Below are 27,500 nucleotides of genomic sequence, written 5' to 3'. Positions count from 1 at the left end.
GCTGCCTTCTTTGACCTCCAGAATTGCACTGTGGACCATGCAAAAATGCACACACATGCACACTATAAAGAAGTGTATTTTCTTTTCTTCACAAAAAGGATGAACCTATTTGTGAGATAACTAGATGGCTCTTTTACCTTTCTTTTAAAATGTCTGGGTTAGTGCTATTTGGAGAATACTGTTAGAACAAGATGGGAGATGGTTCTTCATGAAGTCCTGCCCCATGTACCATACGGCCGAGCACTAACTTGCCGATATTTAATTCTATTAGCGTTGAGATACAGTAAATCTGATTTACAAGCTGGGGCGAGGAGGTGTCTCTCACAATCAAATGCCAGTCCATTAACTGAGTGCGGTCTTTCCATCCTTCCAGGGCCTCCTGGCCCACACGACATCCAAGATTCCACCCTCGTTATCAGGATGAAGAAACTGAGCAATTTGTCAGGTGTGATGTGGTGGGTGGGGGGACGTGGGGGTCGTCGATTGATTGTGGGACCTTAGAGCTAGACTTTCTCTTGGCCAAACTCACAGAAGGGAGCATGGAGTTTTCTCTGCTCTCCAGCCAGTGGCGGCTGCTCAATAACTATGGCAACCATTACTTATTCAGTGAATTGAAGTGGAGATCGATACCTCCTGCCAGCTGGATCAACCGGGCCTGGAATTCCTTGAGGAATTCATAGATACTCCTGTTAGGAGCCAAAGGCACCTCACCCTGCCTTTGTTGTTGTGAACACTCACAGGGTCTGTGGCTTCTTTAGTTTTCCATAGGAGCTAAGATAAAAATTCAGTCTCTGTGTATACTCCTGCCAGCAGACGGCAAGGTTTTCAGTTCACCAGGGAGCCACCAACTGTCTGGGGCCTTCCCTGCAATTTAAAATTCCTTAAAATTCTAACCACTGACATTCAGTTGAAGGGAACTTCCCCCCAACCCCTTGCAGACTGGCAAACAGCTACGGAGCCGAAATGAAGAGTCATAATACAGAGGGAGAGAGGGAGTCAGATATGCTCTCATTTCATAGAGATTTATACATCGAAATTATATTTTTTTCCGTGCGGGAGGGGTGTAACTTAGTGGTAGAGTGCCCACCTAGCATGTGTGATGCCCTGGGTTGAATCCTCAGTAGCAACAACAACCAAAAAATTGTTGTCACCCCCTCCAGTGATGTAACCGAATGAGCTTTTTGCATTAGGTTTATGCGATCTTTATACAATCCCACATCCAGTATCTTAGCTCAAGCATTATGTTTTCAAGATGTCAAAACAGAACTCTCACGGTCATGGCTCAGTATAGACACACATCACAAACACTGTGCGTGTACATCGGAAGGGATTCGATCTGCTTTGCTTAAATCCCCACCTAAGAGAAGAATGCCCACTTAAGGCACTACAAACCCAAAGCCTGGTTCCACCGGGCCTGGCAGGTCAGACATTTTAACCTGCTGGTGGAACTCATTTAATAGCCTTTAATGGGATACTCTTAGGTTATTTTAGCTCAGAACGAGGCAAGACAAATGTTTTCTTTAATTAATAAGTAAGAAGACTCGAAGAGTTAAGTGACTTTTGGTTTCTTTCAAACCAAATTTGAGAATCTTCTCTTACTACTGGCTGACTACCAGCCTCTGACTGCCTCTGTTAGAAAGTTTCTCCTCATCCTGAGATGAACTGGCCTTCCTACTTTCTGTGTACCTGATTAACTAGTAGTTAATTACTTCTTCTGATACATGTTTATTAAGTTATCTACTCTGGGGCAAACAGTACTGTAGATGGCGCGGTCAGAGCAGTGAAGAGAACAGCTCACGCTATGGTACGGGGCAGTTCGAATCTAAAGACAAGTTTGGATTCCTATTAGCATATTAGCATATTAGCATATTAGCATATTAGCATATTAGCATATTAGATACCCATGCCACAGAAGACTCTGCTGAGCATAAGGAGGGCAGGAGGGAGTTGGAGGGAAAGGGAAGGGGGCAGGAGGAGAGGAAGAAGGAAGAGGAGAGGTGGAGAGAAGAGGGGAGGAGAGGGGGCGGGTGGGATTGAGTGAGTGAAATAATAAGGCACTCAGGTCTATGCCTGTGTACTTCCCCCTCAGCCAGTTAAGACCTACTCATCTCAGATCCAATATTCTGTCAAGAGAACTTCCTTCTTGGCTCCTTGTCTAGGTCAGATTCTCTTCAAGTACAGGATCTCCCTTTGCAGGACATGCAAGTTTGAAATCTGATACTCATGTGACAATTGCCTGCCTCTTTCCTTAGGTTTGAGCCTCCTGGAGAAGTGTCCTATATTTGCTTACCACGGTCCCATCTCCTACACCAAACCTAGCACACCGATGACACCTAATACCCATCCGATAGATGAATCTGTAAGTCGGAAGGCCAAAGTCATTTAAGAAATGATTAACTGAACACTAAGCGTGGGAGTTGCTCAGATTAAAAGAGTGAACTGGGAGCTGTCAAGAAGCTCACAATAGTAAAGAACTTTATAAAATCCCAGACCTCCCAGGCAGAAGCTCCCCTCTTCGTACCCCTCAGCTTTGTCAGTTATTAGCTGGGTGACTTTGGGTCCATTTCCACACTTGTGAAAGAGGGCTTAAAAATGCCAGTTGCCTCTCGCCGTGAGGAATGAAATGATCTTTACATGCCAAGTACTTGGAATAATGTCAGGCACTTGGGATATAGTAGACACTTAATAAATACTTGCAAATTCTCTGTTTTAAAAACTTATTATCTTCCGTGTCAGCCATAGCTCTGAATTCCTCTGCTAATGGCACAGAAATCTCCCTTCCCCCAAACTCATAATAACTTCTGGGGATTCCTTCCCTGGGGTTCCCTCCCAGAAACTTTAGAGAGTCTCTGCGTGGTGTTCCTTGCATCTGTGTTTTCTCAATGACGATTTCCTCTGGACAAGATCTCTAATATCTGCTGCCTATGTTGTTTTAATTGCTTTTGACTGGCTTCCTTGCTGTGATCCGTCTCAGGTACTTTCAAACGTGTAAAGCCATGCTAAAGCCACACATGTAAAACTCTTGGCACAGTGCCAGGTACGGTCTTAAAAATATTAGCTATTATTAATGCCAAAGAATCCCAATTAGCCACAGGTTCCCTTGTTCGTCACAAACATGGCTCTCGTCCCAGCAGCGTCAACAAAGCCTAGGAGCCCGCAAGAAATGCAGAACCTTAGGCCCTGCTCCAGGCCCACACAACTAGCACGTGCAACTCAACAATATGTCCAATGCCAGGTGGAGAAGCTCAGCCCTGGTGAGTCCTTGCCCTCAAAGCTGCTGGGCAACTTCTCTGCCCTGGGTTCACTGCATCTCTGTAAACCTCGTCTCCCAAGGCATCTTATTTTATTTCCACAGGGCACTGCCTACAAGAACGCTCTTCCAAAGAAGCTTTATTCCCACTTCAAACAGTCTCACGTTCGCTTCCTACGCTGAGCTAACTTCTGCTGTTTTACAGGGCACCCTTCTGCCTCTTGGTCGATAAGAGAAGGATCAGGACCTCCTCCTCAGAGCAGAGAGCTGTGGATAGACAGGGATGAATAGTATTCAGCAGTAGCCCATCCCCCCAAGCCGGCTTTTTGAGCAGGTCTTGGGACACTGGCCAACTTTGAGATGATGACACAGTTCTAGCCAAGGAGGAAGAAAAGAAATGGGGCCTGTTCCAGAGACAGCAAACATCTAACAGGACTTCCTGCTCTGAGCCCCTCCTCTCTCTCTCTAGGAAGTTACACTGCTGCTGCTTGTTGAACCATGTGTCCTCTGCCAAGTGCTGGGCAGCCCCAGAACCCCCACTGGTCAGGGGGTTCAGGTCAAGGTGCACAAAGCTCTCTTTTCTGTATGTCTCTCCAAGACCATGGACTCCTTAAGGGGAAGGGACTATTTGCCCGGCATGTGGCAGAGCTCCCAGACACCAACTGAATGAATCTAAGTTGAAATTGGGCATCTTTCAGGCTATTTTCTAATAACAATGGTGGGCTAAAAATAATTTAGATTTTCCTGATTTGAGAGATTTGCTGATATTTACAACACATCTGTTCAATTAATACCATCATGCACCAGACAGGTAAATCTAAAGACTAGTAGGATTTCCCCCTGCCCTTAGACTTGTTTTTGGGCCCAAAATGTATCCCAAGTGTGGCCAAATAAACTCAGACTTTTAATCTCCAAATCCTGAAACTGTCCCCCTTCTTTTCCAAACTATATCATTCCGCCAAATCTTGCCCATACTTGCCTTTGCTACATTGTTGACAGTTGTATTTGATGCAAAAGTCAGAATGACCAGATAGATATTCAAAGCGAGCAGAAGAGCTCTGGAAAGACAGGTAGAGGGACCAGCCAAGTGTTGGTCTCACCACTGTCCCTAGGTCTGTCTTTCCTCCTCCTCCTTACTAGAGGCCACGTTCCAATAAGACCAGGAAAAATAGATAGAAGAGAAAGAACTCATTGTTCTACCTGACAGAAGACTTGAATCTGGAAAAGAACACCTTGGGGAATTAAAAAAGAAAACCTCCATTTAGGCATCAAAATTTCTTCTGCTATCTGGCTCCAAAGGACCCTTTAGATCATATTTCCCTATCAACCACTAGATAGAAAATACATGCTTATATTCCAAGGTTAGTTCATAGTATGAGGCCACAAGGTAAATATCCCAATGAATCAGTTGTTTCATTGAAAAAAACTTTCCATTTCCCCACAGCCCAGAGACTACTCGCAAGCTGGTGCCTCTGGAGGCGAGTGACACGCTCTTCCAGAGTGGACTCCTGTCTCTGCTCTCGTGCTTCCTTCAGAACAGGAAGTCATTCAGAATCAGAGCCTGGACGCTCTGAAATGTTCTCCCTCTTGCTGCTCTGGTCATGTATGTGATTAAATAACACGAAGAAAGTAATTTGACCATCATGATTCCCCCACAACTGTGCTGGAGTGTTTTATGATCATGCCCTGGACCTCTGGCTTCCCTGGTTTAGAATGACCTTTTCATCTAAACGCTACTGCTTTGGGAAGTTACTCATGACCGGTACGTTGAGTGTTCTTAATTCGCCATAACATAGCAATTACCCAGACTTCCTCTTCACTGAGTCTATCCCTTTAAGAACCTAGATGTTGCCAGACATAAGGCTCCTGCCTTTAAACCTATAACTCTGGAGGCAGAGGCAGACAGATCTCTGTAAGTTCTAAGCCAGTCCGATCCACAGAGTGAGTTCCGGCACAGCTGTCTCAAAAAACAAAACAAAACAAAACAAACAAACAAACCAAAAACCAAACCAAACTAAGACAAAAGGACCTAAACTCTAACCACCAGGCAGAGCCCCTTGGTAAACGACAAGATTCCTGTCATCGGGACGTATGGGAGGCTCATCTTCCCATTCCTTCCCACTGGCAGCCTGGCCCGGAGAGGCCCCAGGGCCTGGACCTGGTAAAGTGGTAACTCCGCACTAACTTTCCGTTTGGAGGATTGCAAGCCTATCACAGCACACTGCGCCCCATCAATGTCAGAGAAGCAAAGCCTTCACCTTGCTCCAGGGATGTGGCTTTGGCAGAAGGCAATGGTTAGGGCAGATGAACCGGAGACCCAGAAAACATGTGAAAACCACAAACTGTGGGGGAACTCCCTGTTACTGTAGCGTGGGAGAGAGATCAAAAAGAAACGACTTCCTGGCCCATTCTCACCACCCAGCACTTCAGGGGAGGAAGAAGAAAAATAAACTAGGGGGAGACATCATACTTAGGTAAACTACCACCACTATCCAATTTCTGAAGGCATCTTGAGGAAGCCAGACTGGCTAGTGGGCTAAAATCCCTTCTCCCTTGCACACGTTCCTCTCTGGTTTCAGAACAGACAGGTTCTTGAATGAATTTCCCCAGGGCTCATCTGATGCTCCACAACCCCTCTTTCCGACTATGAGGCATCCTGAGACTTCAGGAAGACTTTTGGCACTGCCTACCTCACTGACAGTGGGAGTGTTTCCTAGGCATGTTTCTTCTTCTGTTCTCCAATGGTCTCACGCTTCCCAGATCCCTCCTCCCAGCTACCAAATCCCAAGAGTCTTGTGAGATTAGAGGGCTAATTCTGCTTGTGTGACACAGGCAGCACCTCTGACAGTTTGTTCTATAAAAGCAGGCAGGAATGAAGGCAGGAACTGGAACTGCCCTGTGAGAAAGACCTCCATACAAATCATTCAGCCCATCGAAGCTCCCTCGCCGTTTTGTGATCCTTTGCGTCTCCCGAGTGTCTAAGGAAATAGTCGCCAAGCATACTGTACTGCCTTGTTTTGTTTGAGACAGGCTGGTCTGGAACTCACCAGGTAAGACTAGCTAACCTCGAACTCACGATCTTCTTGCCTTAGTCTCCCGCATGCTGGAATTGTCGGTGTTGAGTCATCAGGCTCAGTTCTTACTGCCATAGAAGGCTACCAACTTTTCTCCATGACACTGAGTTCGCTTTCGCACCGCTCAAGGTTTCCACAGGTCAGACCCCAACTTGAGGGAGCTTCTGCCAGTGCCGCTCCAAGGAGAGGCATAAGGAGGTCTAATGTCTGCCAAGAGTCCAATTTGGCTGCATCATCAGCCTAATCTTTTGTAACCTACACTGCCACCCCATGGAATGGAAGTTATTGTTCCCATTTTGTGGATGAGTAAATAGAAGTGCAGAGGAGACATTGTAAGACTCAGTAGTCCTTGCTAAGGAAGCACCAGACTCCAGATTAATAGGGAGGTTACCGTAACCAGAAACACATGTTCTCCCTGCCATGCCAAACTGCCTCTTCCTCCAGCAATCTCTGCCTGAGTGGGCAGTGGATAGGTCAGCTCTGATCACAACCCAGCACAAGTGGGATGCAGAGACTAGCACCGCTTATGTTCTACCTGGGTGCTATGTGGTCTCTTTAGATTGGGAGCACGTGGTACCCTGGTGTCTGTTAATTTCCACAGAGCAACGCAAAAACAAGAACCGGCCTCGTAAGCCAGGCCTTCCTTGTGAGCCACGGCCCCTGTGCTTCACGACTTGCTGCTTCCTCCTCTCCTTCCTGACCTACTTCGTGCTCAGAGCCAGTTGCCACCCTAGATCATTCTAGAATGTAAATCTGGCCATCTCATTCCTCCGTTCAAAGCTCTCTGTGGCTCTCCCTCCACTGACCTCAAGACAGACCCCCACCTGCCTCACTGGGTGCGGAAGGCCGAGGAAAGGTTCTATGTTCTTCAACACTCTTTCTGTAGGTCTAGTGGCTTCTCCCATCACTAGACTTTTTTAGCCATTTCCTTTGTGACCCTTTGGCCAGTCATCTTTCCAATAGCTTCAGGAGATTTTTATTTATGCTTAGAGTTATTATTTTTTCTACAGCGGCCTGCAAACACTCTCTGCCCCCTAACCTGTGGTCTCTTGACACCTGATCCCCTCTCGAGCATCTCCACATTCTGTTCAACCCTCTGCATCCTGTGGATTAATTTACACATCCTGTCTCCTCCAGGTAAGCCTGTCATCGTCTTTGAACCCAGTGACATGTGAGACAGCACCTGGACCAGCGAATATATATATTCAATTCCTATTCCCATAGTGATATGGCAACGAACTGGTTTTAGCTGTAGAAGGCTAAAGCCCACTCAAAAAAAATTTTTTTTTTGTTTTTTGTAAATAAATTCAATCCTGTTCTATACTTCCCAGTTTTTGGATGTCTAACTGTCCCAGAAATGCTGAATGGGTCTGAAATGGAGCTAGATAACATTAGAGTCTCATCAGTCTTTGGAGTGAAGCGCTTGGGTCTTAAACACCAATTGGCTTTATGTTTTGCTATGACGTCAGAAGGCCCTATCGGTGTAATCCATAACCTCGGAAGCTGTCTTTGCTTTTGTTTCACAGTCTTGGAATACTACAGCAGCCCTAGTAAGAACTGAGCTTCTCCAGGACCAAAGACCAGGAGGAGAGAGTCACGCACACGACTAGCCTGGCATCTGGGGGCACACAGATACATCTAACTTTGGCTCACAGATGACGTAGGCAGATGCATGTAAACAGCGCTAAGACCAGTGGTTCTCAACCTTCATGACACTGCGACCAACCCTTTACTACAGCTCATGCTGTGGCGACCCCCAGACATAAAATTATTTTCATTGCTCCTCCCTAACTGTAATTTTACTACTGTTATGGATTATAATGTAAACGTCTAATATGAAGATGGTGTTAGGCGACCCCTGTGAAAGGGTCATTTGACCCCCAGCGGGTTTGTGGCCTACAGGTTGGGAGCCACTGGCTTCAGCAAAGCAAGGCTGTTTTAGAAAGCGGAGGCCGGCTTTGCTGAGGAACATAATCAGTATCGCCTACCTGGGAAATATTTCCTCTAGCTAAGAGCATATCCAGTTTGAACTTGACTCTCAGCCAGTCAGCCCAGTTGGGTTTGGGTCTGACCCAAGGGAGGAGGAATCTGCAGATCCAGTTAACCCCTTCTGGAGCTTGTGCCTCAAGTCACTTTCTCCCCAGGTCCACTGATGACCACCGATGAAGATGCAACTTAATAAGAAACTGCAAGGATGAGGGGTGAAGGGGGACCCATAGCAGCATCTCTAGGGGATGATGGGATATGTGAGGAGAGAGTAATGTAGAAACTGGGCATTTTATGTGCATGTATTTTCATGGTGTGTGTGTGTGTGTGTGTGTGTGTGTGTGTGTGTGTCTGTGTGACTGTGTGTGTGTGACTGTGTGTGTGTGTGTGACTGTGTGTGTGTGTGACTGTGTGTGTGTGTGTGTGACTGTGTGTGTGTGTGTGTGTGTGTGTGTGTGACTCTGTGTGTGTGTGTGTGTGTGTGACTGTGTGTACGACAGAGGACGTCCTTGGGTATCTTCTTTAGGAATGCCACCTACCCTTCTGGAGACAAAGTCTGTCACTGGTCCAAGCTCACCAGTTAGGTGAGGCTGGCTGGCCAGTCAGCCCTCGGGGACCATCCTGTCACCTCCTCAGTGTGGGATCATTAGTTCGTGTTCTAGGGATTGAATTCGGGCCCTCGGGCTTGCAAGGCAAGCATTTTAGTACTTGACCTATCTCCTCAGCTCTAGGAATGGAACACATTTCATACTTCTGCTTTTGAACTTTTTAAAAAAAAAACGTGGAGTCGTTTTTGCTTTTTGACAAATACCCATTTTTCCCGATTCTCTCCCATTCAGGATCAGTGAATGATGTTGTCTTCCCATATGCTGTAGCTCTTTGATGTATTTTAAGTCTCTACGCAAGAACTGGGAAGGAGCCCATAGGAGTGGCAGGCTGGTTAAGATGATCTTTCTGGAGACCTTCTGTAAAAACAGCCTTGAGGGAGTCAGATCAGCTGCCAGCAGGCTCCTGAGGAATCGGGTCTGATAATAACTCAGTAGTACTAATCCTCTCTCCTATTAGTCCGTAAGGGTAAATTGTGGATACAGGCTTTCTTTGCTTAAAGTAGTCAAACTTGGTGGTTAGCTATAAAGAAGTACAGAAGCTGCCTGGGCACAGATACAAGAAAGGGGGCCACGGTCGCTGGCTCTCGGCAGCAACTGGAGCTTACCTGTGATCATACTCAGTGCTGACAGGCAGGCTAAGGCTTGGATATCAAGGTTCAGGCTCTGCAAATTTAAAGAAAAGTCTTTAATGGAGTCGAGCCACTCCCCAAATCCGCGAAGGCACTGAAGTCGGTGCAGGACAAGTCCATTGCAGAACACAAACTTATCTTCAGCAGTGTTTGACCTAGGGGTGGGCAGAGGAGGGAGATACACGTTAAATAGGTCTTCTCAGTCTGGCTAACATGGTATTGTCCTAATACACGGGTACCGACATCACACGGGGCAGCACTGGAAACTGTGTAGCACTGCCATGAACAAAGGTGTGTTCCTGGGATTGGACGGCCTGTACCGTCTGTCTGTGCTAACGTCTTCAGGGAACATAGGCCAAGACATGGAGTGTGCCTAGGGCGAGCATAGGCTAATGGCTTGTCTGGGAGGGAATGTGGAGAGGCAGATCCTCAGAGAACATCTAGTCCAGTGATTCTCAACCTGTGGGTTGTGACCCCTTTGGGGGTAGGTGTCCACAGAGGTCACCTAAGACCATCTGCATATCAAATATTTACATAATAATTCATAAGAGTAGCAAAAATACAGTTACAAGAATAATTTTATGGCTGGGGGTGTCAACGCACCGCACCATGAGGAACTGTATTAAGGGGGTCCCAGGATTAGGAAGGTTGAGAACCACTGGTCTGGGGAATGCCTAGCACATGACTTCTGGCTAATTCATATCTGTTACTCTGTTGAAATCAGCATAGCTGTGGTTTTCGACACAACTGCAGGCCTACGAGGTTCCCTCACAGAAGTGAGGAGCAGAGCATGAGACCCTCAGCAGATGTTACAGCCATTGACTCTCCCCTGCTTTTCCACACCCAGAAGTGCATACTGCTGCCCCACCCAGTTCCATGCAGCCAAGGGCAGTGCAGAAGTCTGTGGGAGGCGGGAAACCGGCTGAAGCAGGGGATCTCTGACTTTTGGGAGGTTATTATTCACGTTATGTAGGTCTGAGTTCTTGGTGATACATCTTTGGGAGGGACACACCCACACGACTGTAAGCAGACCCTCATATGTGTTCCCAATAGTTAGCCCAGTAAATATACTGGTTCGTCATCCTGAACTTGGATAAAATCATTTCTTTGGCCTATTGTTGGTCCCCTCTCTGGGGTGAATAGACCTTTGTTGGGAGGTCTCCTGAAGTAAAGTCACACAATGGCCCCCCCTCTCTGCGGCAAATGGGAGATTTCCCCCTTGGGGCTTGCAGTTCAAGGCTGCTCCCTTATTTCCTTAAATGCCAGAAGCTGATAAGGCTTGAGGCTAGACTCTGTAATTCCATTATGTAAACTCAAAGTGCCAATCTCAGAGCCCAGCCGAAGGGGGCGGAATGCATTGTCTCCTTGGACTTAAACTAGGGAGCTATAGAGGGCTGTGGAAATCTGCCGATGTATCTGTAACCATCCCCTTCTTATAAAAGGAGCCCTGGAACCTCCATCCGACAAGACGGCTTAGCAGTGTAACCTTGGACACTCCTTTCATCTCTCTGGACTTCCTTTCTCTTATCTGTGAAACAGGATTTTAATCATGGTTTCCTAAGGTTGCAGAGGCCTTTGAAAGCCGGTGCACAGGGTCTAGCACAGAATGGTTCAGAGGGCACGAGGTGTAACCAAGTCTCCATTTTGTGGGATCCTTACTTTAATCTTGGCTGTCCCTTAACTTTCAGCAATCTGGCTTCATGTTTCCCTCTCTAGGAGGACTGCATCCGCAAGCCAGTGCCTGCGCTTCCCGACGAATAGCTCTATTTACCCCTTCACTCAGCCGGTCCTTACTGAGCACCAAGGACGAGAAGCTGCTGGACATAGGTGCCGCAGAGAGCTTGGTGAGCTGGGGTGCCCACCTGCACGGAGTTTATCCTTGGCTGAGTCCTTTGCTACTCGCCTAAGGTGGCAGGCACCTCACTACCAACTCTCACGTGCACTGCACTGGCTTGGAATTAAGCTAAAACCAGACACTCTAGCCACAAGCCCCCATCTCTCCGCCAGATCCTTCTTCACAGGGGGCAGATGGACAGAATGTTTCCACCGAGTTTGAACATGGACTTCTAACCTCCGGTTTCAGGATCATGGGAGTAGGAGTTACAATGCAGTTTCCAGTATTATACTCTATAGGCTGCTAGGTCAGAGTGGGCGGGGTTGGGGGTAGGGGGAGGGGAGGAGCATAGGAGCTACATTTTATGTAGGAGTTTCTGGTGTCACAATATGAAATGGGACCAGGTGCTAGAGAAGAGAGAAGGAGGGAAATGACAGTTTCTCTTATAATGCCCGGTGAAGGAAAGGCCTATTTCTGATATGTAGTTGAAATGAAGCAAGGAAGATGGAATTAAATGTGCCCCGGGTGAATAAAAATTTTTTTTATCTTCAAAAAGGGACATGTGTGGAGAGAAGCTTAGGTCTGGGTTCAAGCTATTTGAAAACTCACTTTCTCTTGGGCATGGCAGTGCACCTCTGGGCCCCAGCACTCAGGAGGTTGGAACAGGGAAGATTCCAAGCTCAAGGGCACTGTGAGTCTTCAAGTCTAAATGACCTAGTGAGACCTATTGATCCATATATATATATATATATGAGACCTATTGATCCATATATATATATATATGTGGCAGATGAGAGATAGATAGATAGATAAATAGATAAATAGATGATTGATAGACAGACAGATAGGCAGGTAGATAGAATTCACTTCCTCAGGGCTGGAGAGATGGCTCAGCGATTAAGAGCACTGGCTGTTCTTCCAAAGGACCCTCATTCAATTCCCAGCACCCACCTGGCAGTTCACAATTGTCTATAACTCCAGTTCCAGGGGATCTGACACCCTCACACAGATACACGTGTGTACAAATACCAATGTATATAAAAATAGATTAAAAAAATAAAAGGAATCCACTCCTCCTCATGCTCGCTGGCACTCAACACTCATGGGTGAGCCACATCTTTTGAGCCGAGCGCTCATCTGTGGAGCTTCCAGAGGCCCATATGCAACTCATCAGGCCAACCCGGTATTTCCACAAACACCTTCTGTACCATGAGAACGGTCCTGGGGCCATGGACGTGAGGGACTATCAGATCCATGCTCTCTGGTTTGCATCATACAGAACTGGATTTCTAGTGAGGCAACGCTCTGCTCAGAGCCCTACAAGGTGTCTAGACCTCAGACTAGAGCCCAGGGTCCTAGCGGCGCCCTGCCCCTACTCCCTGCACCCCCTCACCTTGGGGCTTTCCATTCCCCACAACTCAGTGTTTGAATGCATTTCATCTTTGCTTCTTGAACAGACTTCTCACTGTTATAAATGAGGAGACTGACAGAAGGTAGAATAGGACCCACCTGATAGAAAGTCTAAGAACGAACAGCTCCAAAAAGGCTGATTCTATAAGTAACGTCTGATCTTCTTTGGGGAGATCAGTGAATCCGGGGATCTTTTCTGCCCAGCTTCTGGACACGTCGATGGAGGCCGTCAGAAGGTTGTAGAACTGCTGCACGTGCTCAGCGTCTGTGCCCGCAGTGGCCTGGTCGGTGGGACAGTACTGGAAGGCAATGCACAGACAGCAGCCTTACCCTGATTGCATGAGGATGGTGCCATCGTTTGAGACTGGCTCTGTCTAGACGTCAATGCCCAAACCCTACTGCCCTTTAAAAAACCACTGACATTCATAGCCTCATCTGATCCTCCAATGGCCCAGGGACATAAAATAAAATGAATTTATTGTTATTATCCAATAGACAGAAATTCCTTCAAGACCCATCAGAGCAGGGGTTTGTCAAAGTCATCTAGGGAGCTTTATAAAGCATTCGCATCTCAGTTCTGCCTCCGGAGAGGTTAGATTAAGTGGTTCAGAGTGAGGTCTGCCCACTAGGAACTTTAAAAGCTCCATAGATGATTCCACAGAGCATCTCACAGGACAAACCACTGTCCACAGGGAAGCCACTGTCCTAGGACCTTGGATCAAAGTAGGCCTTCTGGGTTCTGCCATAGCATAGTGGTCGTCCAATAAGATGTTCCCAATAAGGAGCCAGAGTACAGTCTGTAGCCCAGTATCGCCATTCAGCAGCAGCTAGGAATGTGCTAGATGTGGCAATCCCAGTCACTCTAGGTCCAACACGCCGAGTCTTATCAGAAAGGGAGGTTCTAATGTCCACTGATGTGTGAAAAATCACAACTAACCAATAAAGAGAAATGATTGAACTTTGCTCACTGCTGATGGATTTCTATGAGATAAATCTGGAAGTAGGCGTGTTGGGTTGGGGAGTTCCTCTGCGGCAGAGCCCAGACAGCCATATGCTACCAGACTTGGGGATTTGTGGCTGCTTGTATTAATCAAAATTAGATAAAATTAAAAATTCAGGTTTCTTTTTTTTTTATCACACTGGCCATATTTGAGGTGCTTAAAAGTTAGGCGGGTGGGGTACAAGTTCATCATTGAAGAAAGACATGTTAGATCGCATGAGCTAGGAACTTGGGGTGCAGTTGACGGAAGGCGGGGAAGAAGAGGAAGACAGAGGAGGAAGACAAAGGAAGAGAAGAGGGAGGGGGAGGAGGGAGGGGAGAGGGAGGAGGGCTCTCCCAAGCTTTTGGCTATTCTGGTAAACACACAGTTTTGCCTCTCGCAATGGAGGCAACACCTCTTCTGCTTGAGGCAGAATAATCAAGGCAGCAAGAGCAAAGGACAAGAGCAGAGGTGTGAGAGATGCTGTGTGAACAGGTGTGAGCAGGTGTGAGCAGGTGTGAGCAGGTGTGAGCAGGTGTGAGCAGGTGTGAGCAGGTGTGAGCAGGTGTGAGCAGGTGTGAGCAGGTGTGAACAGATGCATCCTTGCCTTCGTGTTCACTGGAAAGAGAGCAGTTGCCCTCCCCACTCTGCCCCAACCTTGATCCTCACCAGTCAGGGATTTTAACCCCTATTTTATAAGGAAACTGAAGCTCCAGGAAGCTATGGAACATTCCCAAGTTACATAGCTGCCCACGGTACGCTAGGGTTTGAAGTGTGTCTGGGATTATAGTCCTGTGTCTCTTGGCTTTATATTGTGAGACAGGGTCTCGCTATGGGGCCATGGCTCTCCTGACTCTCACTACATATGCCAGGCCTGCCTCTCACTGCAGCCACGTCTTGCCTCTGCCTCTTGAGTACTGAGACTACAGGCTGACTGTTAGTGTGTTTGATGCTGACTGATGATGCAGCTTACTGCTTCCTCAGAACGATTAGGGCTCCGATGTTCAGTCCTCAGCCCCCCTCAACCGTTTCTAAAAGGTGTGACGATCCAAAGGATGAGACTCACAGCCTGGACACATTAGGTAAGTGCATTGTCACCGAGCTGCATCCCCACCTGACTTCATTTGTTTTCAATGCAATAGTCAGGGTGGGTGCCTAGGTTTGCCAGAAAGCCCAGACCTGATTGGAAGAGAAACAGCTGGAGAGAAGCAGCCAGTGACCATAAGGCACTGCTGTAAAACCTCCCCCACGGGAGGAGTTGAGACACTAGATGCAAATGGGTCTTTTTTTTTTCTTCTATTTTCCCCAAGAAGCAGGAAGACACAAAGGTACAGAAATCAGATGTTGAGCCCAGGGAGTTTTATCTGATTTGTGAAAAATTGCAGAGAGCCCAGCGCTCTCTTCTGTGGGGTGGGGATAACAACATGGTTAAAGGTCTGTAGTGAAGGCCGTCCTGTGGGAGGGACGAAGATGATGCTGATGCTACTGATAGAGTTCTGACACCATCACCATCCCTCGCCTTCTCCATTTATCCAGTAGGGACTGCGTTGCATTAAAGCAGATGCTTTCGAATCTTCACCTCAACCTTCTAAGATCTTGTAACATCAGGTCTAGTCCAAAGCCAGGCCTCCTTTATCCCCAACTATGTCACAGTTCGCCTGGGATTATGATTCCCCCAGACATCATGGGTGGGTGGCATCATGGGGCATGGGACCGAGTCCAGGAGAGGGAAGCAGCTCCCTTCCCAAGGACATCTGAAAAGGCTCTGAGGCCCTGAGTGAGCCTGCGTCTCTTTCTAACACACACACTCCCCTAACCTGTGGAGAGCTGAGCAAAGAGATGGGCTACGCATCTCTAGAAAAATCACAGTGGCTTCTCTGCACCTGTCTCTGGGCGTCTGGTAGATTAGCTAATTGCTGAGGTCCTCCCCAACCCTCCCCCACCGCTTGCATTTTAAGTTTCTAAATACTGTGAAGTCACACCAGGCAGGGTGTTGTGGCCTGGAATTTGACACCAGTCCAGCACCATTTTGTTTTTAAGCGGTGGCCTGGAATGAGGGGGAGGATGCAAACACCCCCTAGGAATAGGAGCTGCAGCTAACTGCTTTCAGCATATCAACAACAGTTCTGCTTCCAGCATTTGCTCAGAACCCAGCAGAGCATGCCGTTTTCACCAGAGCGCTCTGCAGGGACAAGCCCTGCTGGGCTCACAGTTCATGCTTCCTGCACTGGTAAGAGCAGTCCCTGCCTGCCTGGGGTATGAGCTTTACTTTGACAGTAAAGGAAAAGACTCAGCAGGCCCAGCTTGCCTGACTGCAGTCCCTTTGGGATTCACCTGCAGAATTCTTGACCAAGAATTCTGGAGCTAAACTGGATACAACCTGAGGCTAGTAAGGGGTGGATCGGCACCCAGTGATATGGGCATGTGCCTGTGTATGAATCATGTATGTTCTTCTGAACATAACATTTAAAGAAACAGGCCAAGGCTCCCACATACTCTGCCTGGTCTAGCAGGCAGTCAAAGAGTGGGGTCCCCAGCTATGCCTCCTTATAGTCCGTGCATCTCTTGGCAAGGTTTGGGGGTCACCAAAGAAAACCCCAAGGTATTTGTTCATTGATAATTCCATTCAAACATATACCAAATGCAGAAAGAAATTTTAAAACGATCTTTTCTCTCTATTTCTGCTAATGTGTCATCCCAGCACATCAGGATACTTGACCCATCAGAATCTGGCTTTAGCACTGGTCAGAGATAGAACATCACTTTCACTGTTAGGCAGGGCGGGATGGAGATTTCTACAAAGGCCCTGTAGAAGGAGGACTGGGAGCTGCACACAACAGCCAACGGATATGATTTTTAACCAAAACAGCCTGCACGCTGCATTCAGCAGCAACTGTGGGGGTCAGGTTTCAGCAGTGGCCCGGGTCTGTAAGTTACTCGAGTAGAGAAAAGCACTCTGAAAAATTAGCCACGTGATGTTTTAATAGCAGAATGGAGCTGAATATGTATCACCCTTCTAGCCCTCGATAAACATGTGAACTATCCGAAGGAAATGGAGTCCCTCCCCACCCCCCTTAGTATGCCATTTTTCCCTCGGCCTTCATATCACTGTGGATTGACAGATGTGATCATTATATGAGCCAGATTATGTATACATAGCCTTGGGTTTTAGCACTTTAAAGAGTGTCATTTTAGAGCCAAAGAGGTGGCCGTGTGCATTAAACACTTGTCGTACAATCATGAAGAATTTATATAAGACTCCAGTGGGCATGATGAACCACCCGTAACTCTAACCTGAAAAGGTAGAGACAAGAGACTCATGAAGCCAGCAGGCTAGTTAGACAGGCTGGTGCCAGGTTCCCGAGAGACCCTGCTTCAATATATATGGAGGGCAGTGATGGAGAGCGACTACAGACATTATTAACCTCTGGACTCCACAAGACACATGTGTGTTCACCCCACACACACCCACACAAGTGCACACCACACATACATATGGCAATAAGTAAGATAAATTTAAAGTGACATTTAAAAAGTTGTTAAAAAAAATTGGTGATGAATATGTTTTTCTCCTAACTCCCGTCTTTTTTTTTTAAGTTTGTGCTCCTCTCTCAGAAAAAAAAAAACTAAGAAAAAACAGTTTGGCATCACTGCAGGCCATGTTTCCAGTACCTTCCTTTCTCTTTCACTGGCATGTGAGCTCCACGAAGGCAGGGTTCGATCAGACCCACGATCCGTGTGCCCCCTGCCCTATATAGTTGATAAGTGAATTGAGTGCTTCCTGGAAACTTTATAGCTCCTCCTTTCTCATCCCTAAGATAAACGGGGACATCCAAAGTAAAATCAAATTGCCATTATTAGACTGTATTGGCAGCTCTCGAACCTTACAATGCCAAATAATTGTCTTGTTAAAATAAAGATTCTTTCTGGCCTCCTTCTTTCAAGCCTGATTCAGTAGGTCTGGGTGTGACTCTGGGTGTGACCTTCATGTAAAAGCAAACACTGCCATTTGTTGGTGGTGAGGTGGCCTGGGTACCACACTCAGGGAGATACTGGCCTGGAGGCAGTCTGGGTACCACACTCAGAGAGATACTGGCCTGGAGGCAGTCTGCCTACCACACTCAGGAAGATGCTGGCCTGGAGGCAGTCTGCCTACCACACTCAGGGAGATGCTGGCCTGGAGGCAGTCTGCCTACCACACTCAGGGAGATACTGGCCTGGAGGCAGTCTGCCTACCACACTCAGGGAGATGCTGGCCTGGAGGAAGTCTGCCTACCACACTCAGGGAGATGCTGGCCTGGAGGAAGTCTGCCTACCACACTCATGGTGCAACTGTATGTAGCAGATGCAATTATGGGAGGACTAGGGAATCAGAACACTAGGCGTGATCAAAGAAATGCATTTCCTCCAATCTCTTCACCATTCAAACTGAAAGCCCTGATGGAAGGAACTGTCTGATGCCACCCAGTGAATTAACTGGGAAATAGCTCCCCCAAAGCTTCTTGAAACCAGTGTTTGCAGCCTTCACACTGTGGTCTCTGTAAGTCCAGCGTGTGCTGGCCATGCTGGGTCTTGAAGGCTATCTCATTAACATTGAAGGGGCATTTGCTGGCGTCTGGTTTGTGTGAGCAATAGTTCTCGTAGTTGCAGTCTGTGACTGCTCTAAGTGGCACTGATTACCAGAAAACACGCTAGCGTGCTGAAAATACTTGGAATGACCAACTAATGAGGACATTAAGTATATTTCCTCATTAGTAATTATGCAGGCACTGAAGTCAAACCCCGGTATCTATATATACTTGTATTGCTAAATTAAAAGCAACTGTGGGGCAGGGAATAGCAGCACCGCGGGTAGAAACAAATCAAATGTGACATGTTTTGACTGCACTGATGTACAATGATCTGAGCTCATTTTTGAGGGAGAGAAGTTTGGCCCACAGGAGAAGTGAAGGTTCCAGAGCCAGGAATGCGTCACGGAGTTCAGGAGCGCTCATCCTGGCCTCTTAAAACATTCACTCCCTCTGTGACTTGGAACAAAACCCTTCCTTTTTCCACATTCGGGGAGAAAGGGGCTCACTCAGTTTCTACCTTTAAGGCACATATTCTGCTTTAAGGCACAGGGAGATTAAAAGGCACTGTCTGGCAGACACTTTCTTCTTTCTCCAGTGACCTGATCACTGGGGGAAGCAGTTAATACGTTTGTTGGCCAAATCAACTGTTAGGCTGAAACTTGACAGGGCAACTTGTCTGACATACATTAAGCTATGAGAGCATACTAAAATGTTAATAGTAGTAGTTGAGAGACATGAGGCAGCTGCTAATGTGTAGGAAACAGTGTTTCTTTGTATTTACTTCTAAAGGAAAGGATTGAAAGAGGATATAATGTTGCCATATAATTCTATAGCATAAACGTGATGATGAGGTATAAATACATATCATTATTGTAGGTTTTCACCTAAGTTGTCATTCCCCAGCAGGGAGAGTATAGGGGCATAGAAGCATCCCCCTGGCTGAGGGATGGTTCGTATCTCATCTCAGCCCTGCACCCGCCTTAGACCACACAATTACCCCGCTGAACCTTTGTGCATTCCTCTGAAAACACAGCGGTTGCCCCGGATGATCTCAAGGTCATCTGTCCTGTGATTTTATAGTTACAAACTTTTAAGGGGAAGGTATCAGACAACCTTAATTTCAGGCAACGACAATCTTTTAAAAAGAGTGACACCATACTTTTTGTGGCACAGAGATGAGGGCTTAGGTGAAAATATTTAAGATGGTGTCTGGCTCGAAGTAGCCATTTTGTTTCATTTAGAAAAGCCCTCCCCCCATGTATTTATTTGTTTATATGTGAATGGGCACACTAGTGCCGTGGAGTGGGATTTGATTCTCTCTGTTTACCATGGAGGTTCTGGGGATTGAACTCAGGCCCTCAGGGCTGGCAGCAAAAGCATTTACTCACTGAGCCATCTTGCCTGTTTCATTAATTCTGTGTTCTAAGTATGTGCATGTAAGGGTATATGCACATGTGTGTATGCATATGTGGGTGGAGACCAGAGGTTAACATCTAGTGACCTCCTTGTCTACTCTCCAACCTTTAAAAATTTCTAATTTCTTTGGAAATGTCACATTGTCAATGAATTGTCTTAGTCGACATTCTATTGTTGTGAAAAGACACGGTTACTAAGGCAGCTCATAAAAGCAAATTTTTAATTGGGGGTTTGCAGTGACATGCTTCCTTCAATAAGCCCCACTTGTTACGGGAATAAGTCTGTACCTTCTAATCCTTCTCAAACAGTGCCACTCCATGGTGATATGAGCCTATCAGGGCATTCTTATTCAAAACACCACATGTATATGATATATTTTGATCATATTCATCCCCAACTCCTCTTCCTAATCCACTTTATTTTTGAGAAAGACTCTTACACTGAACCTGGGGCTCACCATTGACTAGAACAATTTCTCTGGAATTTCGAGAGTTTGCTGCTATGGCTGGATTTTTATACACTTGTTAGGGATTTGAACTCAGGTCCTCATGCTGGTGTGATGCACATTTCACCAACTTGGACATCTCCTTCTCGGCAGCAATTCTAATGTTTTGATAGTTAGCAAAGTCAATAGCAAGCGTGTGTGTGTGTGTGTGTGTGTGTGTGTGTGTGTGTGTGTGCGCGCGCTTATACATTTATATACTCATTCTTGCATATCGCTGCATTTAAGCTCTTACGTTAAGGAACGAAAAAGTAAACCTCAGCATCATAAAGTCTTAATTAAGAGTTGGAAGAGATTTAATGTTGTCACGTAGACAACCTTTCCCTCTGTGGAAAATCCTGTTATGGGCTGTCCTTGACTACTCCTTTCTTTGCTGACCTCACTCTGACAGCAGTAGGTGTTGGACCAGAGAACTTGTCCACAGAGCAGGTTTGAAAGCGTTCTCCCCGTCCCTGCCATCTTCTTTCTCTAGCTTTGCCCGGGAGAACAGAGGGAGGTATTCTTTTCCTTTTTGATACAGGGAAAAGATAGTGACCTAATTTCTACAATTCCCTTCCCATGTATCTTCTTTCTCCCTCCACCCATCTCGCACACGTTTCCAGAGAAACTACATTCCCCTTAAACCTGGTCTTGGATTGGACTCTGTCCTTGAAGTGTGATCTGAGAGGACGGAGTGCGAGGGGCCATATGGGATTGGATCCTGGTTGCATATGTCTACCGCCACAGCAGGTAATTTAGCGCCCTCCCCCCCTCCACATACACATACTTTGTTGGATCTGAATGTCTGTGGAATAAACTCTTGAATGAACCACTGACAAGCCAAGGCTCTCCCCTTTAAAAAAAAATCTAAATGTTGAGCTTCACATTTATTTTTGTTAAGTTTCTTCGTGATGGTTTCAGCCCTTCCTGTTCCAACCTGTCGAGATCATTCTGAATGTTGATACTGACATCCATCATATTAGCGATCCCGCCCAGCTTTCTGTCATCTGCAAATGCGATCAGCATGCTCCTCTGTCTTCTTCCAAGTTTTTTTTTTTTTTTGATGAAAGCTTGCTGTATTTTTTTTTAAAGTCTTTTTAATTTAGTTGATTTGGGTCCAATTTTTGATAATTTTGTAGAGCTATCTAAATGCAGGAGAACCCAAGCGACGAAGTTCAACCTGATTCCAAAACAATGCAACTGAAATAAATATGCTTTGCAAAATTGAGCTAGGCCTCGAAGGTAGCATCAGCACGACCCAGACTCTGGCATGGGCAATCTGCTATTTGGGGCAAAGCTAACAATTAAATTGGATAAATGTTTGTTGATGAGGGTGATGACTCCAGACTAACAGACTGAATGGTGCAGAGACAAGCAAACACACTGGATTGATTTTTTTCAATGTAGAGACATTTCCCAGCTGGGACAACTCAACATACTAGGGGAGACATTGCTGCCGCATGAAAATTAGGCCATAGACACTGACAATTTAGATAGTTTGGGGACACAATATCATTTTGGGGGGAGCAACTTTTCTTGACTGACCATCAGAAGTAATGCCAAATACTCCGGGATGATGGCAGATTGTGTGCTGTGATCTTAGCCAAGGCAGTTACTATGGTTTCATTACTGCAGATGAAGTGCAGAGGGAGAGGTGGGGTGCTTTGGGGGAGGAGAATCTTCATGCCCCAAACCCTTGTGTCTCCCACCCTCACTGCAACCAGAGAGTCAGTGAACCCTGACTCCTAATTTGACCTCTGATAGTCGTTTTATGTGTGACCTTGGGCTACTCAGTTCTTTCACCTCTCTCTGTTTTGATTTTCTTATTGGGCCATAGGAATCATAATACTTATATTAATGGCGTTGCTACACGGTACCTCACTGTGTGGTGCCTATACTTATTAGCACATTGGATATACGCCCAGAGTGAAGGGTTTGATCAAGGAAACAATATACTGGGTCCCATGCTGAAGTTTTGACAAATGCCATCCTATTTAATCTTCACAAAGAATCCCAGGAAGCAGGTAATATCATCTAATAACAAAGATGAAGAAATCCAGGCACTGAACATATCAGTTTCTCAAGGTCACCCAGCTGGTAAATGCTGGCATTAGGATTTTTATCTAGACTTGCCTGCTTTCAGAGCCTGAACCCTTAGTCGGTGAACTACTCTGTTAGGCTGTTTGAGACCCGACTTTTCATCAAGAGATGGTACTTACAATCAGAGTAAGAGTCCTCAACCTTTGGTGCTAAGGATCTACCAAGCTACTCACAAGGGGTCTTGTGATCAGGTGTAGGGAGGGCCTAGAACGAAGGCAGGGAGGAGGGCAAGAGGATCTCAGCGGGCACACTCAGCATTTTTGTCAACACTACAACCCAGGAGGAGGCCCAGTAGCAAAGGCACACTCCTGTCTTTTTGCCAGGCATTCACCCAGATGCCGGAAATGCTGAATTAGCCATGGGGAAGGAAATCAGATCAACCAGTGGGAGACCCCCACACCAGCCTCTCTTCATTTGTGTTCCTAAGTGGAAGTAGGTGGCCCTTAGAGCAGCGCAGGCCCTTTCAAGGGTGCAGTGAGACAGTGTGACACAATGTTTAACAGGAAGAATTATTCAGTAACTAGGATCATTTTTTTCTCCTCTTTCATTTGTAATAAGACTGTATTTTACTAGAGCTCCGCTTTTCAAAATTCAATAAGACATGGCCTCATCATAATGTTTGTAGCTTTTCTCAAAAACCTTTGATCACCCTTCTCAATAGCATTCAGATTTAGGGCAGTTAATAGACTTCAGACTGGCGATTATTTTTTTTTTTTATGATGTCCTATGTGAAACTGAAATGTTGATATGTTTTGGTTGACTGAGATAACAACATTGGTAATCGTTTACGTTTTTTAAAAAACACGGTTTTTGTCATCCTTGTGTGACTGATGCTCAAAACCCCTCCTCTGGTGTTAAATATTGTAATCATTTCCACTGCAGGGAGGACAGAGCCAAGAAGAGGAGCCAGGTAACATAGTCAGGGAACAGAAACTGTAGTGCTCCATCCCAGTCCTCCTGATGCCTCTGACACCAAGCCCAGGGCTTCTTCCTCCTCAGAGTCTGACCTCCACCCCACCCCCATACAAGCAGCAAGTTAATCAGCGAGGATGCAACCGGGTAGACTACTTCAGGTTAACTTGGGGGCTCAGCAACAGAGTCTACTCACAATGTAAGAAATCCAATACTCCACAATGTCTAAGGCATCAAAACAAAAGAAGAAGAGGAACCCTACAAATTGCAGTTCACCTGTGGGGCTTTTCATTGGCACCACAGAGAATCCTGCCACCATAGGGGTGGCAGGTGTAGCCCTGTCAGCGTCATTTATTAAAGCCACTCAGAGATCCAATAAAGCAAAAATTATTTGGTAGAGTGAATGCACTTTTTGCTAAATGAAATGAGAACTATAGGAAAGGTAAAAAAAACTAGTAGTAGGACTAGCACAGAGCCGGGCGCAGTCATTCAGCCAACCCTTGCTACGACGATCATGAATGGAAAATCAGAACCATTCGAAAGCGTTCACGGAACTTACTCTGGAGTAATCAAGGTCTCTGGGCGTTGCGTCTGTTAAAGCTCGGACAAGGGCGTTCATCATACAGATCGGAGGAGATGGTGGGGAGGGCTGCGAGGGCTCCTGTTGTAGTGGGCTCTTTGGTTTGGAAGGCAGACGACCTCTCCTCCCTTTCAGACTATCTGTACGCACAACTGACGAGACACAGAGAGGGAGGGAAAAAAAAAACCACCACTGTTTAAAGATCACATTTGGAGTAGGCATAAATCATGAAGAGGAATCCAAACACATTAGAGTCTGGCAATGATGAATGAGACCCCCCATTTCAGAGCAGTGTTAAGTTTGGAAGAAGGCTCAACCGGGATTGAGCGAGAGTTGACATAATCAGGAGAAAGAAAAGCTACCCCATACTCACATTTGGTGATGAAAGTCTTCTCAAATAGAACAATGGCTTTTTATAAAATTGATTTTTTTTTTTTTTTTGGTTTGAGAAATTAGAATGAGCAGTCCTCCATGTTACTTTAGTGTAAATATAAACACCGTTACAAGGAAAATGATTGAAAGAAAGGAACACTAGGAAAATTTGCTGCCTCGGTGTAAACATTAGCAGATCTCACTGTCTGAGGATAAGCATTAGCAAACCAGATGAAAAGCACGGTCTTACCTTCCTTCACCATCCCGACACTGAGACACTTCTGAAACCTGCAGTACTGACATCGATTTCGACGTCTCTTGTCTACCGGGCAGTTTTTATTTGCCAAGCAAACATATTTTGCGTTTTTCTGCACCGTTCTCTGAGAAGACATAACACAGAGATAGTCAACCAATGGTTTCTGGAAAGAGGCAAGACCTGACAAGACGTATTTTAATTACAACGTGAAAAGCGACAGTGCAATTTGTATAATTAGATAAATTTAATTTCCTAACACACTAGCCTGCAGGAAAAACAATTTTATTAGTGTTCCTGGCTGACAGTGAAAATCATCTTGGGTTGTTCTGAAGCGAGTCTCAGGAGGCACCCGACTCGGAGTGATAAAATCATATCTGAAATTACCAGGTCAACACATCGTACCTTGGAGGATTAGATTATCTCCACTTTTAATATCCCCTTGGGAACAATTTTCTACTTGTTCTACTCCCCTGATTATCACTGACCTTATTAAAATAAAATCAGAATTATCCGGGCTGTACTATGTATGGTGTAAGTATTGTATGCCAGATATCACAATAACTGGTTCTGTTAATCGATAGAGATGAAACCATACACAGTCAAATCTGAGTTTGTCTTGTTAAAATATATAGGAAATAATGTTTTCAGCCTAAAACATATAGGAAATTGTGTTTTAATTAAAAGATAAACCCATGTGGTTGTACTACTTGGTTTGCTTTATCTTTAAAGGACACAGATAATAAACTGTCCAATTCTGACTTTGAAAAGCACATTCTTAAAGTTGGGTAGAAAGGTCACTGTCATAGCCAAGAAAGAAAACCCAAAGTCAAGTAAGAATAAGAGAAGGAAAGAAATATGAAAGTCATATAGACCCCGGGATTACATAAATGACTATTATTTTACACACCAAAAAGAACCACATTATCAAAGACACAGCATAAAACTTGATGCTGGAGATAAAAATAACATCGCGTTTTTCTGAGTCACATAGAATTTTGAAATGACTCGCGGGACAATAATTAAACATCTCTCATGCTCTGAATGCAAAATGATGCTTAAAAAGCCATAAAAACAAAGCTTTTCGAAAATGGTTGCATCTTATCACTTAGGAAGAAGTATTCCAAAAGGACCAGAATCTAGACAGCCCCACCCAGAACAGAACACTGGAATGTACTTGGGAAGGCTGGGTAGTGTTTTAAGAGAAGTTTAGGCAAGCTCTGCTTAGTGATCTGCTTTGGGTTCAAAATTCTAGTTTTACTTTTGACGTTTACTTCCCGCTTTTTGTGCCTCCCAGGGATTCAGTTTTACCCTGGCATGTGTTCGTTCCACCCAAGGGAATCAGTGGCTGTACATAGGACAAGGCCAACCTGTGTCAAGTCTCAGGCGTGGCTGCTGCACCTGAGTTTTCAGCGCCTCCGTTCTCTGTACTGACAGCAGCAGCTCTCTTTCCCAGAACACACCCGTACTTTCTAGCACCCCTTCTTGCCATTATCCCCAAGGCACTGTGCCGATCTAAGCGCCCGTGGCATTTTGCTGCAGGTATAGGATTCTCTGATAGCCCAAAGCCTCGTCCACACTTGTGTGTGTGTGTGTGTGTGTGTGTGTGTGTGTGTGTGTGTGTGTGTGTGTGTGGTGTAAGGACAGAGAGATCGTTACAGTCCAATCACTGCATTCCCATCATTAACTGCACTTCATGCCACAATTTTAAAGAATTCAATTTAATGGTAGAAAGCCACTGGGTAAATCCAGTTCCAGTTCCTTTAATTAACAGATCTGTGGGGTGGTCCTACCCTGGCCTGCCCCCATCCTTTCAAGTATAGATCTGTTTCCAGCGGACTGCTGAGGAAAAGGGAGGCGGCGGGGGAAAGGTTACTGATGCTACACTCCTGTGTGGTGCTACATTCTCAGTGTTTAGGGATGGTTCTGCTGTGGGGTCTTCCTTCACGAACTCTTCCTCGAATGTCTTTCTTTTCTCCCTTCCTGCTGACTGTTTATCACCCTTCAGCATTTCCATGGCAATGTGATAAAACTCAAACCCGCTAAGGGAACGCAGGTATGTGGTAGTGGCTATGGGAAACTTCGAGTAACAGGGAGAGGGGGGAGAAAGGAAGAGAAGGGGGAGGCTAACCCAGGGTTGGAGACTAGCTCAGGCCTGGCAATCACAAAGCCCTGGATTCAGCCCCCAGCACTCAGGGCAAGAGACAAAGGCTTATGAAGCAAAACAAGTGGCTTATTAGAAGGAAGTTCTGCCCTTAAAACATCACAAACGTGTTTATCCGTGGGGGCCTCTAACATGGCAACATCCTTACCCAAGCATCCTTTCATGCACATGGAGAATTCAGTGAGTGATGTGATAACCATTGTCATGTGACAACCAGATGCCTGTTGGCTTGTATGTCTAACCACAAACATGTGCCGGTCATAAATACGGAGTCTTCATTCAGTACTTAGCGTTTTGTGACTTAAAGGCTAGGAAGTCTTAAAGATGAAATAATATCTAATTTAGTATGGCCTTTCTTTGTGTTTGATCCACTGGTCGGGGAACTAAGATCTAGAAAGAAGGGCTATGTCCAATGTCATAACTGATAGGTGACAAGTTAGGAATTTTATTTGAATCTTCCAGCCCTGATTCTGGCTCCTAAATATATACTCTTTTTTTTTTTTTTTTTTTTTTTTTTTTTTTGCCTCCCAAATCCTTGTTACCCAATCAGCATCCCACTTCACCTATGTCATTTGTATGTTTCTGTTTGTGCCTGAAGTATCTATCAGTAGGTTAGGGTGTAAAGAGAATGACACAGAAATGTCTGGAACCATCTGAGACTCAGTGACAACAGAAGAACAGCACTGCTCCCTCACATATGGGGGGAGGGGGAAAGACTATTGAACTCCAGAGTCAAGAGAAGCCAGCTGTCTCCTATCCCAAATACAAGCAACATTGTTGCATAAGACTAACCACAGGATACTTCTCCAGGGTTCAGTTTCTTTGCTAATATGTGGAGGCCACTCTCACTGAAAAATTCTCCACTAAGAGAACGATCATC

At 45.8% G+C, this 27,500-nt stretch overlaps 1 protein-coding gene across 2 annotated transcripts in view; it reads right to left on the bottom strand.

The window, feature by feature from the left end:
• Positions 1–27,500, bottom strand: part of Nr4a3 (nuclear receptor subfamily 4, group A, member 3) — a 41,054-nt gene that overhangs the window by 5,723 nt on the left and 7,831 nt on the right. For both annotated transcript variants that reach the window (XM_087550887.1, NM_031628.3), the window contains 4 exon segments: positions 24,454–24,583; positions 23,811–23,983; positions 12,891–13,090; positions 9,524–9,702 (listed from right to left, as the gene is read on the bottom strand). In XM_087550887.1, the coding sequence (XP_087407013.1) occupies positions 9,524–9,702; positions 12,891–13,090; positions 23,811–23,983; positions 24,454–24,583 (682 nt within the window).

This window comes from Rattus norvegicus, chromosome 5 (genome assembly GCF_021556685.1).
Source record: "Rattus norvegicus strain SHRSP/BbbUtx chromosome 5, alternate assembly SHRSP_T2T, whole genome shotgun sequence".
Lineage (NCBI taxonomy): Eukaryota > Metazoa > Chordata > Mammalia > Rodentia > Muridae > Rattus > Rattus norvegicus.
The sequence above is the reverse complement of the archived record's forward strand: the minus strand, read 5'-3'. Positions and strand labels throughout refer to the sequence as shown.